General features: G+C 36.3%; 1 protein-coding gene across 1 annotated transcript in view; it reads right to left on the reverse strand.

The window, feature by feature from the left end:
* The window catches only part of wb (wing blister), a 240,685-nt gene that overhangs the window by 1,774 nt on the left and 221,411 nt on the right, over window positions 1-17,500 (reverse strand). The window contains exons 38-62 of the mRNA XM_086551150.1: window positions 17,341-17,452; window positions 16,439-16,586; window positions 15,977-16,124; window positions 15,386-15,550; window positions 14,764-14,924; window positions 14,223-14,361; window positions 13,397-13,625; window positions 12,599-12,772; window positions 11,437-11,591; window positions 10,512-10,670; window positions 10,129-10,262; window positions 9,799-9,959; window positions 9,404-9,542; window positions 8,982-9,153; window positions 8,345-8,495; window positions 7,970-8,102; window positions 7,107-7,233; window positions 6,860-6,906; window positions 5,454-5,586; window positions 4,751-4,813; window positions 3,292-3,461; window positions 2,762-2,950; window positions 2,479-2,581; window positions 1,963-2,142; window positions 865-1,080 (exon numbers count right to left, since the gene is read on the reverse strand). Coding sequence (XP_086407276.1) covers window positions 865-1,080; window positions 1,963-2,142; window positions 2,479-2,581; window positions 2,762-2,950; window positions 3,292-3,461; window positions 4,751-4,813; window positions 5,454-5,586; window positions 6,860-6,906; window positions 7,107-7,233; window positions 7,970-8,102; window positions 8,345-8,495; window positions 8,982-9,153; window positions 9,404-9,542; window positions 9,799-9,959; window positions 10,129-10,262; window positions 10,512-10,670; window positions 11,437-11,591; window positions 12,599-12,772; window positions 13,397-13,625; window positions 14,223-14,361; window positions 14,764-14,924; window positions 15,386-15,550; window positions 15,977-16,124; window positions 16,439-16,586; window positions 17,341-17,452 — 3,708 coding nt within the window. The remainder of the gene's footprint in view (window positions 1-864; window positions 1,081-1,962; window positions 2,143-2,478; window positions 2,582-2,761; window positions 2,951-3,291; window positions 3,462-4,750; window positions 4,814-5,453; window positions 5,587-6,859; window positions 6,907-7,106; window positions 7,234-7,969; window positions 8,103-8,344; window positions 8,496-8,981; window positions 9,154-9,403; window positions 9,543-9,798; window positions 9,960-10,128; window positions 10,263-10,511; window positions 10,671-11,436; window positions 11,592-12,598; window positions 12,773-13,396; window positions 13,626-14,222; window positions 14,362-14,763; window positions 14,925-15,385; window positions 15,551-15,976; window positions 16,125-16,438; window positions 16,587-17,340; window positions 17,453-17,500) is intronic.

The following is a 17,500-nucleotide window of genomic DNA, read 5'->3' on the forward strand; positions in this document are numbered from 1 at the left end:
TAAATAAGAGAAAAATATAAATAAATAATAATAATGGAATAAACAATATAAATAACAATATAACAAAACAATAATAAATGAAATAAAAATAATAACAATAATAAAATAATAATAATAATAATAAAAAAATATTAAAAAAAAATATTAAAAAATATACAATAAAAATAAACTAAAAAAAACAACTAAAAAACAAAACAACATTAACAGTTATAACCTTAATAAAGGTGGTTGTCCCTTGGGACGCCACACCTTTGAGCTTGAGGCCTTGGAGGGACGAGACTGGGAGGTGCGGAGCTTGCCCTTTTTGACTGTTGCTTATTGTTGACCTTGAGCCGTTTCAGCTTTGTCCACCGCGAGCTCCTTTTTTTTCTTGGCCTTCCGGAGGATGGGGAGAGGGGGGTTAGCGGGACTTTTTTTAGAGGCGGGCTGGGAGGAAGGATAGTGATTGTTGCTTTTTTTTTTTTTTTTTTTTTTTTTTTTTTTTTTTTTTTTGAAGTAATAGTAGAGAAAATATTTTTTTTTTTTGATAGATTTTTATTAAGGAGTAAGGTAACTTCAGAGATTGTAGCCTTTTGTTAGATAGGATTATGTGTTAATTTCCGTTAAAAACACAGTGGATATTGCTGAAAGTCGATAGTGACCCGCACGAAAATCGTTAATTTTATAAATGATATCATACTATAAGTATGAATATTGTTGGAGAAACTAAGATAAGAGAATTCATAAATTATATAAAAAATTAATAAATAGAATTAAAAAAAAATAATTATAATAATAGAATGATATGATTGAGTATGATAATAATGATGATGATTGATGATGATGATGATGATGATGATGATAATGACGACGACGACGACGACGATGATGATGATGACGACGATGACGATGATGATGATAATAATAACACACAGATTGGAGAGAGAGCCTGTGGACTAGCCTTACCTTCCTCCACCTGCCCGTGTTGAGTCCCGGGCCGGAGACGATCTCGCTGGCCTTCTTCCTCCTCTTCATGGTCACCGTCACGCGGCCGTTCTTCAGCTGCGCCAGGAGGGTCTGCGTCTGCTTCTTCCTCGTGTGCTGTGAGGGGCATTCGGTAAGAGGAGGCTGAGGGAGACTTTCTTGTTGAGGGAAAAATGGAAAGCATTTTGTGTGGCTTTTGGCCTTTGTGGAGGGGGACCTGCGAGAGGGTGACCCTTTGATGTGTATATCGAGTTTGTTTGTGTGCGACTTTCTGGTGTGTTGGAGGGGCGGTAAAGGGGAAAGCTACACTAAGGGCAATATTCTTCTTACTATAGATTATTTCGTGAGGATCCACAGTGGGTCCTAGTGTTTTATATTATATATATATATATATATATATATATATATATATATATATATATATATGTATATATATATGTATATATATATATACATATACATAAATATACATATACATATATATACATATGTATATATACATATATATACATACATACATATATATATATATATATGTATATAAATATACATATTATATATACTTATGTATGTATGCATATACGTATATACATATGTATATATATATATATATATACATATATATATATGAATATATATATATATATATATATATATGAATATATGTATATGTATGTATATATATATATATATATATATATATATATGTATGTACGTATGTATATACATATACATGTATATACATGTATATATGTATATATATATATATATATAAACATATATATACATATGTGTATACATATGTGTATACATATGTGTATATATATGCGTATACATACGTATATATATATATATATATATATATATATATATATATATATATATATATATATATATTCAACTAATCTTTACTATTCACATATATTTTTGTTATACGATCTGCCAAGATTTACAGCATTTCCGAGTCATGTCGCCAGAAAGTGAAAAAAAAACACTTACCGAAGCCAAGAAAAAGAGTCCGTTTGGATAATAGGTCCTAAATTCGAAGGATATATTGAAGTCCTTTTTGAAGGTGTTTCGGTCCAGGGGAATCATCACGTGGGAGTCCAACTGGTCCCCGAACTTCAGGGCTCTGTACTCCACCGTGTGCTGGGTGGGCGGCATGCACGAGTCCACCACCTACAGAGGGTAATCGAGGGCGTCAGGACAGGTGTGGGGCATGAAAAATGTATCGGTTCTTCGTGGAAATGATAAGACGAAAGGATGATAAGGAGGGAAGAGGATAAATGGGTTTGCATTTATTTATTTATTTATTTTTTTAACAAAATGTTGGATTTAGTCAAAGAAGTAATTTCATTGTTGTGTGTCTTTACGTTTTAGTTATTTACTATATACAGAAAAAATACAACTATAGGTCTATCAATCTAGTAAAAATCTAAGCTTTACTCTTATTGCATATACAATACATTTCATCACTCTCCTTTAAACTGTGTATAAATATGAAATTGTGTATACCTTCATGTCGCCTTCCATTCCTTGCATGGCTGTGGCTGGCACGTCAGCACACCGTCCAATGTATACATCTTGGAACTGAATTGGCCGATTGAAAGGCAGCACTCTGAGAATGGGTAAAAATACATTAGCTATGCCTCTTTCATCTTTGTTTCTTCAGTGTCAATCGAATTATAACTCTGTTTACAAGAATTAATTTCATGATCATCTTTACAACAACAAAAAAAAAAAAAAAAAAAAAAAATAGCAACTCTCTCACGATAAGCATCACACACTCTCCACTTACTTGTTGTTGACGATGACATCCCGAATGCAGCCCTTCAACGAGCTCGAGGACCCGACCATGGTCACGACGTCGAGGCCCTGAGGAACGCCTCCGAAGTAGAGGCCTCCTGTGTTCGGCCCGTAGAGCACCTGGCCTCCTCGGTCGAGTCTCGTGCTGTTCACTTCTCTGTCGTCGACCTTCAGGGTTACTCTAGGGGAATGGAAGGAGAAGAAAAAACGTTGGATTGATTATGAAAGTGAATGATACCGGGTTGTTTCACTGTATGTGTTCAAAAGACAAATAGATTGCTGAGCTTTGTGAAGCACCATATTTTGAATTACTTAAGATATATCTCACTGTTTTTATATCAAGCACTGTAGAAACTTAGAACTTGTAACTTCCGATCAAAAACAAACACACCCACGGACTAAAACTAAAGCAAGAATTTAGATCAATCACTCAGCCAAAACGTTCCACGTCATCTTTCCCAAATCACTCAACCAAAACGTCCCACGCCATCTTTCCCACAATCATCTTCAACCCATCCACACCTCCTATTCTCCTTGATGACTGAGATGGAGTGCAACTGGCCGTCGTTGAACTTCTCGGCAGACATGATCCTCTCAATGCCCGTTCCTCCATTGAGCTGGATGTCCAGGTGGCCCTCGACGAGCGACACGGAGTAGAAGTCTGGCGGATGGACCTCTCCCGGTGCCAGGGGCTGTCGAGGTAATGGAGTGCAATTATATAACCGAAAGACTTCTAATTGCACTACGCAACGACTGACATAATGGCCCTAAAATACACCTGGGAACAAGGGTGGGGCCTAAAACATGCCTGGGAATGTGCGAGCTTCCTGCATAAAATGTATTATTCTCAACTTGATAGCTACATTGTTACAGATCGGGTAAGGATCTTTCATTCTCCTGAAAAATAACTGAGATACCCGGGACCTATTATAGATTTCTTTGATAAATACCTTTCTCTCATGCATTAACTCTGTGCAGTGACTTGAGTTTGTACTTTGATAATAAGTAGTTCATCATTTCACAATTACAGAAGTGTTCATGAAAACTGTTTAATAAAGTATCAACATAAACTTATTCCTTGTCATATCTAGTTTACATTTTAAATAATATTCAAACTGAACCCATTTGTTTAAACATGATTCTTGAAAGAACACCCACATAACTTATCCCTATGAACAAAACAAAAAAAAATTTATATATATATATATATATATATATATATATATATATATATATATATTACGGCAGAAGGACTGTTAGATCCTTCGTTTCTGTTAGCTAATAGTATCAGAGGAAAAAGCATATCTACAGGAAATAATTGGCTAAATAGGAGAATGTTTTATACAATGTACATAAAAGCATATATGAACAGAAGAACAACAAACAATCCACAAGATAATCAAGGTAATTCTTTATGACCACCTTGTTTTGATTTTCAGTATATTAATAACAAGAAGAGGAGCACTGGCATGTAGTAAATATTCAAAGAAATATTTTAAAAAATACACAGACGCTAATATAAAGTGGATCTGCCTATTACAAAAGCGCTACAGAGAGTGGGAAGTAGAAGTACAAGTTCAGCTTCACAGTACTGTCCTACTTGTGCAAATTACATATGCAGATACACTGAGAACTCTCTACAGTGCAGCATCTGATTTAGAAATTCGAATCATGCATAGAAAACATGCAATTAAATCTTAATCTGAGATACATATATACAGAAAAGAATATCTAAATATTCACCCAATTTTCTGTTGTGAGTTAGATCATTTTCTCTGTTTTTCTTAAAAAGATAAAAATAATCCTTGCTTGGATTATTCACAAAAAATATGTTATAATAACCTGTACACAATACTTACCATTCACGCACAATATACATGACAGAGAAATCTACAAATTTTAGTACATAAGTGTGTTAGTGGTAGTGTTCTGTTAGTGACTATATCCTATGGGTCTCAGTACTCCCTTCACCATAGCGTACAGTGGGTGTTGTGGTTGTGGTGGTGGTGGTGGGTGCTGACATATCTCCTTCTGTTTCATTGTCCTTTTAAGAAAATGTATCCACTCATTAGTACATAGTTGGGATCGATACCACAAGTGTGAAGGAGGGAGAAGGAAGAAATCCTCAAATCCTTAAGAAAGGGAAAAGGGGAAGGGCTTCTATCACAATCTTCTTTGTCTACCCTGTGACAACTCACCTGTGAAATTCATGACATAGGCATGCATGCTCTAAGACGAGAATACGTAGCAATACATCGATCCAGCGAAGGAATATTAAGGGAGAGGTTTGATACGGATATCAGTTCATTGACTTAAAATATCACACTGCAAAATGATGCAATAATAACAGGTGATTTACTGGATTCCACTCTTTTTCTTCTTGCATTCAGTATGTAAAATATACACTGAGCAACGTAGAGAAGACAAGGATCTAGGGACTATGAATGATGAAAAAACACGAATTTATATACCATGTACTATACTCTGATGATTATACATTCCAATTATCACTTATCATATAAGTAAAACTATCATAAACAATCTACATCGCTAAAACCGAGAAACCAAGTCTGAAATTTTAGAAAGTAAAAGTTCCAGAAGTGATATTATACTTAATCACTCCTTTAGAATTAGCATTGGAAGCTTGTATATAACACCAACTTTTCACCCATAAAAATAGTCACACTGTACCCGCCTATTTTACTACTTTTGCAGCTTGCAACCCGCGTAGTTTGAGAGCCTACACTGACAAAAAATATCAACAAAAATATACCATTTATAGAGTATATTCTCTCCTCTCTGTGCTTCTTTAAACTTCTATAAAAAAAAGATATGGTATATAATTATATTTTTAGAAATAAAATACATTTTGCTACAGAAAAACCACACAAAAATTAAATAGAAATATCAACAGAATAAAGAGAATAAAAAATATATATTTTTTTTCTTTTTTTTTTTTTTTTTTTTTTTTTTTTAATTTAAAAAATAAAATAATACATAAACTACTTTAATAATACTAATATACTAAAAACAAAAACAATAAATCATATATGAAAAAATACATTTCCTTAGAAAAAAAAAATAAAATACTGATGTACACCATACCACATATTACAGCACACTTTTCACATAAAAATAAACAATCAAATAATCATCAATATAATTATATTACAGTAAAACTATAAAATATAATATTATCCTAAACATTACAAAAAAAAAAAAAAAAAAAAAAAAAAAAAAAAAAAAAAAAAAAAAAAAAAAAAGGCCCCAGACAGCTCTAACCAAGCACCCAACCCTAACGAACGCCGACGAGTCGGAGAGCATCACAGCAGACCGTTCAGGGCGGTGGAAAGGTGAAAGAAAGAAAGGTTTCCTCCCGTTTCAACACGGCTAGACACGTGGAGCTCGACGAGACGTGACCCTTTCCTAGGACTTCATTCAGGGAGAGGAGAGAGAGAGGAAGAGTCAATTATTTTTTGAAAATAATAATCGAACATAAACATATTACTTTACTTTAAAGATATATAGTTGCTGCTAAGTCCTATATAACTCTGATCAAGATACTAGAAAAGAATTACACCAATTAAAAACCACAAATTAATGAGAAAAGAATTTAAGTAAATAAACGGACTTAAAGTGAACTTTTGTTAACCTATTTTTTTTTATTTTTTATGCCTATTACTGAAATACAAATAATCTGCAGTCATCTTCATTAATATATAAAGATACATAACACATATACTTGATAACCAATACATGCATTTCCTTAGTAAAAAAAACAACATATAAATATATCACTTAGTAAATTTCAACATGTACTTGCAACACTATGAGTATACAAATATAAACAACTAATAAATATCACCATCAATCCCTGGTACTGCACACCTTATCACCCAAAAACAATAAAACAACTGCCGCGCCTAAAAAAAAAAAAAAAAGAAAAAAAGAAAAAAAGAAATGGGACATCCAAAAAGGCCCTCCGCCTACCTGGCCATACCGAACAACGCGTAAGACCTAATCATCGCGTCGCCGACTCCATCGATTTGGGAATGAAGACAAAGTTGGACTCCGGACTCCCGTTCAAGACGAGCTCGACGCCGAAAGCTTGTCTCGGAAGCCAACTTCATTCAGGGGCTGTACAGGAGAGAGAATTTGATTCAGTCATTATTTGAATAAATTAAACGGAACATAATGGATTACTTTAAAACTATATAGAAGTTGCTAAGTCCTCAATATAACTGGATCAAGTACTATAGAAAAAAAAATATATATACCGAAACTTTTTCTTTCCAATATTTTAACAAAATCGTTATGAAAATAAACTTCTCACTCACCTTCTCCGAACAAGTGTTTTCGATGCCGTAGAACTGCCCATCTGTTAGCGGATTCTTGCCCTCGTCTAAGACACTGAGTCTAGCCATGCAGCCCAGGAGAGAACGCAGGACCAACTCATTGCCCCACCTGGTAAATTAAGAAGACAGGTTAATTAATACTGGGTCATGCTGTATGCCAAATTACGTGTCACTTACAGCCTCGATCTCGGGTGCGACCAAGGTCTTGCCATTCTTGCTAGGTACATCCTCGTAGGGTGCTTATCATAAATCTAAGTCTAAAATCGAAATGTATTTAATTAGAGGTCAAGAAGACTCAATCATATGAATAAAAATGGGTAAATTAAACGATAAGTCAGAAATTATTTTGACTTTCACAATTTCCAATGAAGCGGATACCGAAACTAATACCGCAAAGCTGAAGATACTTCGGAACGCGAGACCGACGTACTTCCTAGACTGGGTTGCACGTCTTATGTTTATTTGTTTTGGGAAGACTTATATAAGAAGAAAATGTTATCTGACCACTTTGCTTAACCAGCGAAATGACACAGAATGAAGGAATATTAATACTAGGAGATTCATACCATGTATGAATCTGTCTGACAACTTTTTAGTGGCACGGAAAATTTTATATGATAATTCTAAAGTGTAAAGATAAACAAATACAATAAAAAAACACATAATCATATAATAAATAAGAGTTCAAAATAATAACACAAAACAATAAAAAAAAAATATATATATAAACAAAACTACATCCATTTCTAAAAATAATAGGAACCGAGTAAACAAACCAACACGAAATTACACGAACGTCAATCGAAGGTTCCAGCACAATGCAATTCAAGCCCTAAGGATCTCACCTGTCCCTATCGAACTCGGGATCAACACCGCCGAAGTAATAAGGCACGTAGGAGAGGTCAAGGTCAGGTCCTCCTTTGACCGTGCCCAGCTGGTCTTGATCGCCCACCATAAGCCGGCCCATACGAGCACCATCTGTGGAGAAAGAGAGGAAGGGGAGTGATAAGAATTGGGAACAAGGTAAGTGCTATATAGTAATTAATTAAGAGCTAAGCTTTTTTTTTTATTATTACTTTTTATATTCTATATGTACTGGATTCTGATCTTATCATGTTCTCTATCATTATCTTTCACAAGATTGAGATCAAATTAACCATCATATATAAACAACACCTAAAAGAAGAAAAAAGGGTTATGCAAGGAAGCACCCTTATTACCTTTAGCCTTATTCTGGACAATAGCTTGAATCTGAATCATTTCGTTGTTATTGTGTTTCTTGCCAGATTTCATAATCAGGCGCGTCTGTCGGTCGAACTGAACCGTGAAAACTACATGCCCGTTGTCCAGGGATATGCTGAAGTACTGGTTCTGGAAAGAGCATTGTTAAATGTAAAAATAGCCTGAGAGAGGGACGGAGATGGAGAGGGAGGGAGATGGAGAGGAGGAGAGAGAGAGAGAGAGAGAGAGAGAGAGAGAGAGAGAGAGGATATAGTATATAATATATTATATATATATATATATAATATACCTTCCCAGTGGGAATTTATAGGGAAAGGAATAAGAGGAGGAGAGGATAGAGAGAGAGAGAGAGAGAGAGAGAGAGAGAGAGAGAGAGAGAGAGAGAGAGAGAGAGAGAGAGAGAGAGAGAGAGAGAGAGAGAGAGAGAGAGAGAGAGAGAGAGAGAGAGAGAGAGAGAGAAGGAGAGCGCAAACCATTTCCAATGATGATCAGTAACATTTTAATGAACGGTATCATATGCTCTTATTAATCACAAATAGTAAATATAATCGAACAAAATTTAAAAGCAATAAAAACAAATAAAAACAACAACAACAGCAAGAACAAAAGGCTTACCTTCGCCTCGTTCACCGCCAAGAAAAGCAGCGCGTCTTCATCCAGGGTCTTGAACGCCAGCACAGTAGAGTAGTATTGCTTCGGTCGCCTGATCCTGTTGGTGCCCTTGAAGTAACCCTTCCCGTTGAACCCGACAGCGATCTCGTTGCTCTGGCGCTGAACCAATTTTTCTCTGGGACACAAAAGGGAGGAAATCGAAGCTGAGAAATGGTGACAGTTATACCTATTTTTTTTTTCTTCTTCTTCTTTTTACTGTCGTTCTTTCATGGGAATAAAAGTTAACTTTGTTTCTCTTCCACGAATCTACAACATGATTCTCCCACTGACAAAAATCAAGTCTCTAAAACGGAGAAAAATAGACACATAATATATTTTATGGAATGCAAAAAAACACTGGCACTTGAAACACTGCCAACACACACCCTTCGTTACAGGCCCCGCAGCCCTCCGATTCCGTGAAGTTCCAAAGGCCAATGTTTTCTCCGTCGATGAAGACAGTGTGAAGACATCCGGCGAACTTCTTGGCTTTCATGACATTCTGGGCTCTCGGGGGCGCTCCGCCTGTTTGGAGGATGTCGAAGGATTATTTTTAAAACTTTTTTTCCTTATTATCACAATACACTTACGAAAATGGCACTACCGCTTCTTTACGTTTCTTCCTTTTGTTAATACTCTATATAACACATCAAATAATAAATTTCACAACGTATCCTTCTTATAAAAAAAATAACACAACATATTAAAAATACCAAAACACATTTCCTCAAAATAGAAATACTTCCACCGTAATAATCCTACCACATTCCCGCCGCCTCACCTATCCAGAGCGTGTCAGTCGGCAGGAGGTCCATCTTACTGAATCCTGCGGGCGAGGCACCGCTGACGGGGGTGGTGTCTGCCTCTTCTCCCGGAGGCAAGTTCGCGGGCAAGACGGTCAGCTGACCGATGTTCCCGATCCGGTTTATACTGATATGATACCTGTCGCCGAAGGAAAAGTGAATAACCGGTTTCTCGTGACTAAAATCTCGGGAGAAAAATCTTGCCAGCGTTACCATCTATGATATACAATTCACTATGATCGTCATATCCTAACTACACAACACAATACGTATCGAAAAGAATTTTGTCTCTGCTCTTCGACACGTACCATTTTGTATCGTCGGCGACTTGTTGGTCGTTCGTCAACAGCCTCAGTGGGTGGGCGATACGCTTAGCTCCTCCTCCAGCATCCCAGATGAACTCGATCTTCCGGTTGATCATCTCAACGGCCATGAAGTCACTCTGAAATAAATGCGGTAATTGTTTTTTTTTTTTTTTTTTTTTTTTTTTGGGGGGGGGCGTCTATATATTAGTCCATGTTGAAATCTAAGTACGTGTGAGCGAGGTTGCGGGAGAGATGCTTTTTAAAACGTCGGTTTTACGTTTATCTAAATACGGTTTCATTTTGAATTTGAAATCTACAAACATATAATCCAGAAACAAGTAAATAACACAAGCACATACACAAACACACACAAACTCTAAACCCACCGAATTATGAGATCCTAGGTATAGCAAGAGGGCGTTCTTTACAGTCCTGTCTTGAATGGCATAGCTAAGCACAATGTTAGTTGTAGTTGACGGCTGAAGAGCTGGCTTGTATTTCCTCGTACAGATACCGGAAGAATTGGTAGTAAGTGACACACGAATCTGCAAAGAAAAGAAATCTCCTATGAATAAAGACACGAGACATTTACAGAACATGACAGATATCTGTTTTGATACAGACTAGCTTTACTCATCATCTTAGATAACTGTTACTCCATTAGGGGTTGAAATAATATAGTGAAATTCGGAGTGTTCAATCCTTAGATTTTTCACACGCGCAACTAACATACCATTTTATAGGATCATACTGTCAGAATTAATATCTATTCTACTGGTCTATCAATTTTTATATTTCATTGGTTCCAAATAACTCATAACCTGTCATTAAGTATATAACATACGTTGGGAAATATTGAGTGCATTAACAATATATATTTACATATACAATATGTATATTCCCCATTAAATTACATATACATGTACATTCCCCATTAGTGGTCCTTCTTTATAGTGACTAACATTTATATTTAAAGAGCTGGAGTTGTAACAAAAAATATTGCAGTGATAATGCGATAGGAGAAGGAGTAGATCGTTCTTATTCTAGTAATGCAATGCCAATTTTTCTACTTGCCATCTGCATTGGTACCTTTCTTCTTAAACATCATACGAATCTGTACCTTAGACACTATAGGCAATAAATCCTTCTAGTCTAAACCTGTCCCTTCTCCTAGATCACAATGAAAACAACTTTTGAAAAATGTAACACTTGCATACGACGCGAACATTAAAAGAAAAATAGAACCATCCAGCAAAACGAACAACAAAAACCAAAGTAATATTTAAATAATAATAAAAAAGATAATCTTACAGAAGAAGCATATTGTCTAGTCTGTTTGATCTTGCGTTTAAGAGCCTCGATTCTGTCGCTAAGGTCTGTGAACCTATTCTCGATCCTTGCAACGGTCTTCTGCAGGTTGGACGACAAGCGCACTCCTTTCATGGTCGTACTTTCGCCTCTGGTTACTAGATGGAGAAGGAGAGAGCACAAAATGAAAGAGAATTATATAATTTGGTACATTCATCATAACAATAATAATTACTATAATCATCATCATCACTATTACCTACTCCACCATCAAATGTTTTTTTATAGATCAAGTGACAATCACACCCTCGTAATTTGTTATAAATTGAATCAACGCTACAAAGCACTGATTTCATCATAATGAAATTTCAATATCATTTCATCATTATAATGAGATAATGATAATGATCATAATAATATAATTATAATGATAATAAAATAATAATAACAATAATGATAATAATGATCATAATAATAATAACTATTAATAATTACAATACTACTACTACTACTACTACTATTACTACTACTACTACTACTACTAATAATAATAATAATAGTGATGATAACAATAATAAGTATTATTATAATAATAATTATATCAATAATACAAATTAAATCATTAATAATAATAACAATAGCAATTAAATAAATAATAATAATAATAATAATAATAATAATAATAATAAAATAATAATGATGATAATAATGATAATAACAATAATAATAATAATAATGCTAATAATGCTAATAATAATAACAATAATAATAATAGCGGTAATAACAATAATAATAATTATTATTATTATAATAATAATCATATCAATAATAACAATTAAATCAATAATAATAATGATAATAATAATAATAATAATAATAATAATAATAATAATAATAATAATAATAATGATAATAATAATAACAATAATAATAACAACATTAATAGTAATAATGATAATAATGATAATAATAATGATGATGATAATAATAATAATACTAATGATAATAACAATAATAATCATCATCATTATAATAAATAATTATAACAATAATAATAATAATAATAATAACAATAACAACAACACTAAAATCAACAACAAAGTTCAGAGAGAGACCACACACCACACACATCAACCCCAAGTCAAAGCCCGCAAGCAAGACCTACTCGTGTCCCGAACTTCGTTGAGCAGCGAAGTGTCGATCCGGTTGAGCTCCAGCGCCCGCTCCCGGATGATGGTGAGGTTGCCATGAATCGCCGTCACGCGGTCGAAGGTGTTCTGCACGTTGTCATGCGCCGTGGCAATCCTCTCCAGGGATTTGTGGATGTCCGAGGATATGCCTGGGCGAACGAGAGTGGTGGAATCATCAGTCAATGGAGAACAAGGATAGTGGAATCAATATTAGCCGGAGGACAATAATGGTGGAATTATCAGCAAAGGAAGAAGAAGAGAGAGGAATCATCAGTGAGAGAGAGAGAACAAGAATATTGGAATCGTCGAAGTTGGGTGAGAATGGCGGCTGAGTCTTCGTAGTGTGAGGGAATTGTTACGGAGGTGATACTATCAATTACAAGAACGATATTCATATCAATTATAAGAACGGTAATATGGGTAACAGCAGCAATGAAAGAAAAAGAAGGAGTAAGAGAAGGAAAAGGAAAAGGAAAAGGAAAAGGAAAAGGAAAAGGAAAGGGAAAAGGAGATGGAGGAGAAGGGGAAGGAGAAGTTGAGGGAGAGAAAGGAGAAGGTTAAGGAGGAAAAGCAAAAGATTAAGAATAAGAAAATGAGGAGGACGAAATGAGACATCATAGTAACCAGAATAAACAATAACAAATAAAAATGCCAACAATAATGCTAGAATTCAGAACACTACCACTGCAATTGCTTCTACTAATACTACTAATGCAACAATAACAATGCATCACAACACCACCTCATCACAAAGGCAAGCTCAGAATGCCTACCGGAAGAAATCTGCGAATCCAAGATGGCGTTGACCGCAATAAGTCGCTCATCTGTCTTGACCAAGTCGCTGCTCGTCCTCTTCAGTGCTAACTTCTGGTTCTCTAAGTCGACTGCCTGTTGGCCAACCATTGTCCGTAAGCCTTCGCCCTTGGTACGTAGGCCTCCTGACATGTCGAAGGATAAGGAAGCTCGACGAACCAGGGAGTTTTCGGGGTCGCCGGGGTAGGCCTGTGATCAGATCGAGAAGTTAGTCATCAGACTAGTGGGAAATCTTTGCTGGTAAGGGTGGTATTAGAATGATATCGTAAAGTGTGAATTGATGAGCTATGTAAGCTATATAGGGTGTCAGTGTTAGAGTGGAATTTATAGGGTATGAATCTACATTATAATTATGATGGGTTATCATACGTGATCATAGGGGGAACATGGAACCAGTAATGGATTATCATATTAATGACAATGGTTATAATGGTGTATGTGTGAGAAAGAGAGAGAGAGAGAGAGAGAGAGAGAGAGAGAGAGAGAGAGAGAGAGAGAGAGAGAGAGAGAGAGAGAGAGAGAGAGAGAGAGAGAGAGAGAGAGAGAGAGAGAGAGAGAGAGAGAGAGAGAGAGAGAGAGAGAGAAAGAAAGAAAGAAAGAAAGAAAGAAAAAAAGAAAGAAAGAAAGAAAGAAAGAAAGAAAGAAAGAGAGAGAGAGAGAGAGAGAGAGAGAGAGAGAGAGAGAGAGAGAGAGAGAGAGAGAGAGAGAGAGAGAGAGAGAGAGAGAGAGAGAGAGAGAGAGAACAAAGCGAGGAACCAGGGGCTGAGAACGGTTAACGTCGCGTACCACTTTATAGGCCGTCTGGGCGGCGTGCGACGCGTTCCTGGCCGCCTCCCGAGCGCTGATCAAGGCGTCCACGATCCTCTGGTAGGCCTGTGCTGCCTTCAGCGGGCCGTCGGCAACATCGCGCGTCTTGTTGAATAGGCTGGGTGATGAGTTGGAGTTTTAGTGAAGATGCATGACGAGGCGGGGTCAGGATATCAGTAACCAGGAAAACAAATGGGATTATTCACAATAAACACGATCATAGGAATGAATAATTATATCAATATAATAAAGATGATGATAAAGATAATGAGAAAATGCCAATAACAATAAAGATAATATTATCTATAATAGTAACAATAACAATCAAAGTAATAATAATGACAATAATAAAGACAAAGACAACCATAAGAATATCAGCAATATCAACAATAACGAAGAAGAGAACAACAATAATCATAATAATACCCCCCCAAAAAACACCACCAAAAACAAAAGATAATAACAATAATAACAACCAAAGAACATCAACCACAATAACACTAAACGGGTTTCTCGTCACCTCTGCAGCCGGATGGAAATCCTCATGAGCTCCATGGCGTGGTCATGAGCTCTCTTCACGTACGTCTCCCGGTACTCGTTGTTCAGCCTCCGGAGCGTGTCCTGGAAATCCTGCAGGTAGTTCGAGCTGTTCCTTAGGTCGATCAGCATCCTTATCAAGGCCTGGAGAGAGATGAAATATAGGATGGAGTAGGTCGAGGATTGAGGAGATAAAAGAGAGGTGGTGGGGGATGGGAATGGGATAGATTAAGGTGTCTAAGGTGTCATGCACGCGAGGTGAGATGCTGAGTTTCGTCGTCATGATGAAAGAATAATAAGAGTAACAATAACAATATCAGCAATTAGCAAAAGTAATCGTATGAATTATAGATATAATATCAACAAGGATAATCATTATCATTACATCATCATTATTGATAACAATATCAGCAATTAGCAAAAGTAATCGTATGAATTATTAAAGATATAATATCAATAATGATAATTATCATTATTATCATATTTGTTATTACTTTTACTATCATAATTCTCATATTAGTGGATTGATGATGATTATGGTGATAATGATAACGATGATAATGAAAACAATAAAACAAAAAAATCAAACAAATACAAGCGCTCACTTCGTAGTTAGCAATCGTCAATTTGAGGTTCCTGTCGGCCAACTTCGTCTGCTGAGTCGAGTTGAAGTTCCGGTTCTGAACCATCTGCTCGGTGTTTCGAATCTCGAGGGATAAATTCTTCACTTTGGCCAGCCGCTCTCGGTTGCTCAGGTTCAGAATTTCTGTCTGTAATGTAGGTAAGGAAACAAGTGGTAGAGTGTGTGAGTAAGCACATGAATAAATTGACACGTAAATAAAGAAATTGACTGAATTAAGGGCGGGTGAGGGAGGGGGTTGATTGTGAATGGTAAATGGATATGTTTTTTTTTCCATGTGGGGAATGTTGTTTTCTTAGGAACTGACTATCGTTTGCGGAAACTCTAGTCCATCTAACAACTTGTATGTGGCTGTAGCCCCAATTTTCACCCCTTTTCTTCTTATTTTATATATACATACCATGCTATTTTTTCTAGTTTGGATTTAATTTACCGCTCTCATTTTAAATTATGAGAGGAAGTATTAGGTTAGAGTGGAACTGAAGGCCTCGTTCAACACCCCTATACGAACATGGACCCGTTTGTATTCTCCTCCCTGTTATCAGCGTTGTCTTACCTCCTCGACTTTTTCATTCGAAGTCTCCAATTTCTCTCGTAGCTCGTTCAGTTTGTCTCGGATCTCTTTGACGAAGCTCTTGAGGGCCGCAAGAACTGGCGTTTTCTGGACCATTTTTATGATTCGGTCCAGGAGTATCCTCGCTTTCCTGCGGGGAGTGTGTTGGTAAAGCAACATTTGGGGTTTATGTTCATGCAGGATTTGTGTTATTTACTGTAACAGTCTAAAAGTAAGTCCGTGAGGTATATATGCAGCAGTTAGTTTGGCATTACAAATTAAGTTTCACAGGAACAAAATCAAAATCTTATGGTATAATTTCAGACTCTGTCGATAAAACTCTTCAAAGGAGAAAAATATTACTTTCCTGGGGTTAATTTACTTTTAAAGAGTGACATATAACATTGCCTGACAAATTAAGACACTCGTTCTACTAAGACGCGTCCCTAACGACACCAACGATACCTGAGCTCGACTTCGGCATCGTCCTCGAACTGCGTGAAGTTCCTCATCTGGATCTCCTTCAGGATCTTCTCAGCCTCCATCAGCGCCCCGCCGACCGATATGCTGGGCGTCTCCCCTATGGCGTAGTTCTTCAGGTACGCTATCGTCTCTGTGAGATGTGAGGAGATAGCTTTACTGACGGTGCTGGTTGAGAGAAGTGCTAAAAGGTAATTTGGAAGCGAGAGTTGCAATCATTATGAAGTGGAGGAAAGAATTTTATGAGGTAATACATTTACATATTGGTTGTTTGTTTATAGTTGGGTCATTTGATATAAAGTAGAGGAAAGATATATGATTCGGGAACATAATGAGCGATTAATGGCTTGTTTATATTCGAAGTTAGGTTATCTGTTATAATGAGGAGAAAATAGGGATGTTTACAATTAAAAGCGAAAATGTTTGGTGGCATGTTTATACTCGATGTTAGACTATTAATTGTATAAAGGATGAATGAGTATGATATGATTCAATGACAGGTTGGTGAGCAAGTCTGGCCATTCAGTATGAAGAGAATGAAGGTGTACTTTTTATATAGTAATTTGCAACCAAAAATAGGAAAAGTAACTATCGTGACAAAAGTGAACTATTTATCATAATTTCTGGAACATTCATATCATCACTAAAAAAGAAGGAACACATTCGAAAGTAAAGAAAGAAAGACTCAAGTCTGTCACTAGATAGAAAAAAACCCTCCCATATACCTTTGAAAACCATCCAAAACACGAAACCCCAAACACGGCAAACACATGAATGAAAACGACCGTCTCCACAACGCAACAATGCATTCTTTCCGCTCCACACCTTTTCCTGAACGTGTTGCAACAAAGCCCACTAGCCGTCCATCACAAAAAGGGCCAACTAACCTTCCAGTTGGTCGTGAACATTTCCCAGCAGATCCAACACAAACTGGGCGTCCGATTTTATCTTCGCTGTGGGTGGGTACGTTTCTCGAGCTGAGATTTCCAGCGCTTCTGCCTACAGAGAGGGAGAAAGGGAGAACAATCTGAATAATGTGACATGGCA

The sequence above is a fragment of the Penaeus japonicus genome, unplaced genomic scaffold (genome assembly GCF_977035675.1).
Source record: "Penaeus japonicus unplaced genomic scaffold, GWHDUDI00000001_assembly GWHDUDI00000024, whole genome shotgun sequence".
Taxonomy (NCBI): domain Eukaryota; kingdom Metazoa; phylum Arthropoda; class Malacostraca; order Decapoda; family Penaeidae; genus Penaeus; species Penaeus japonicus.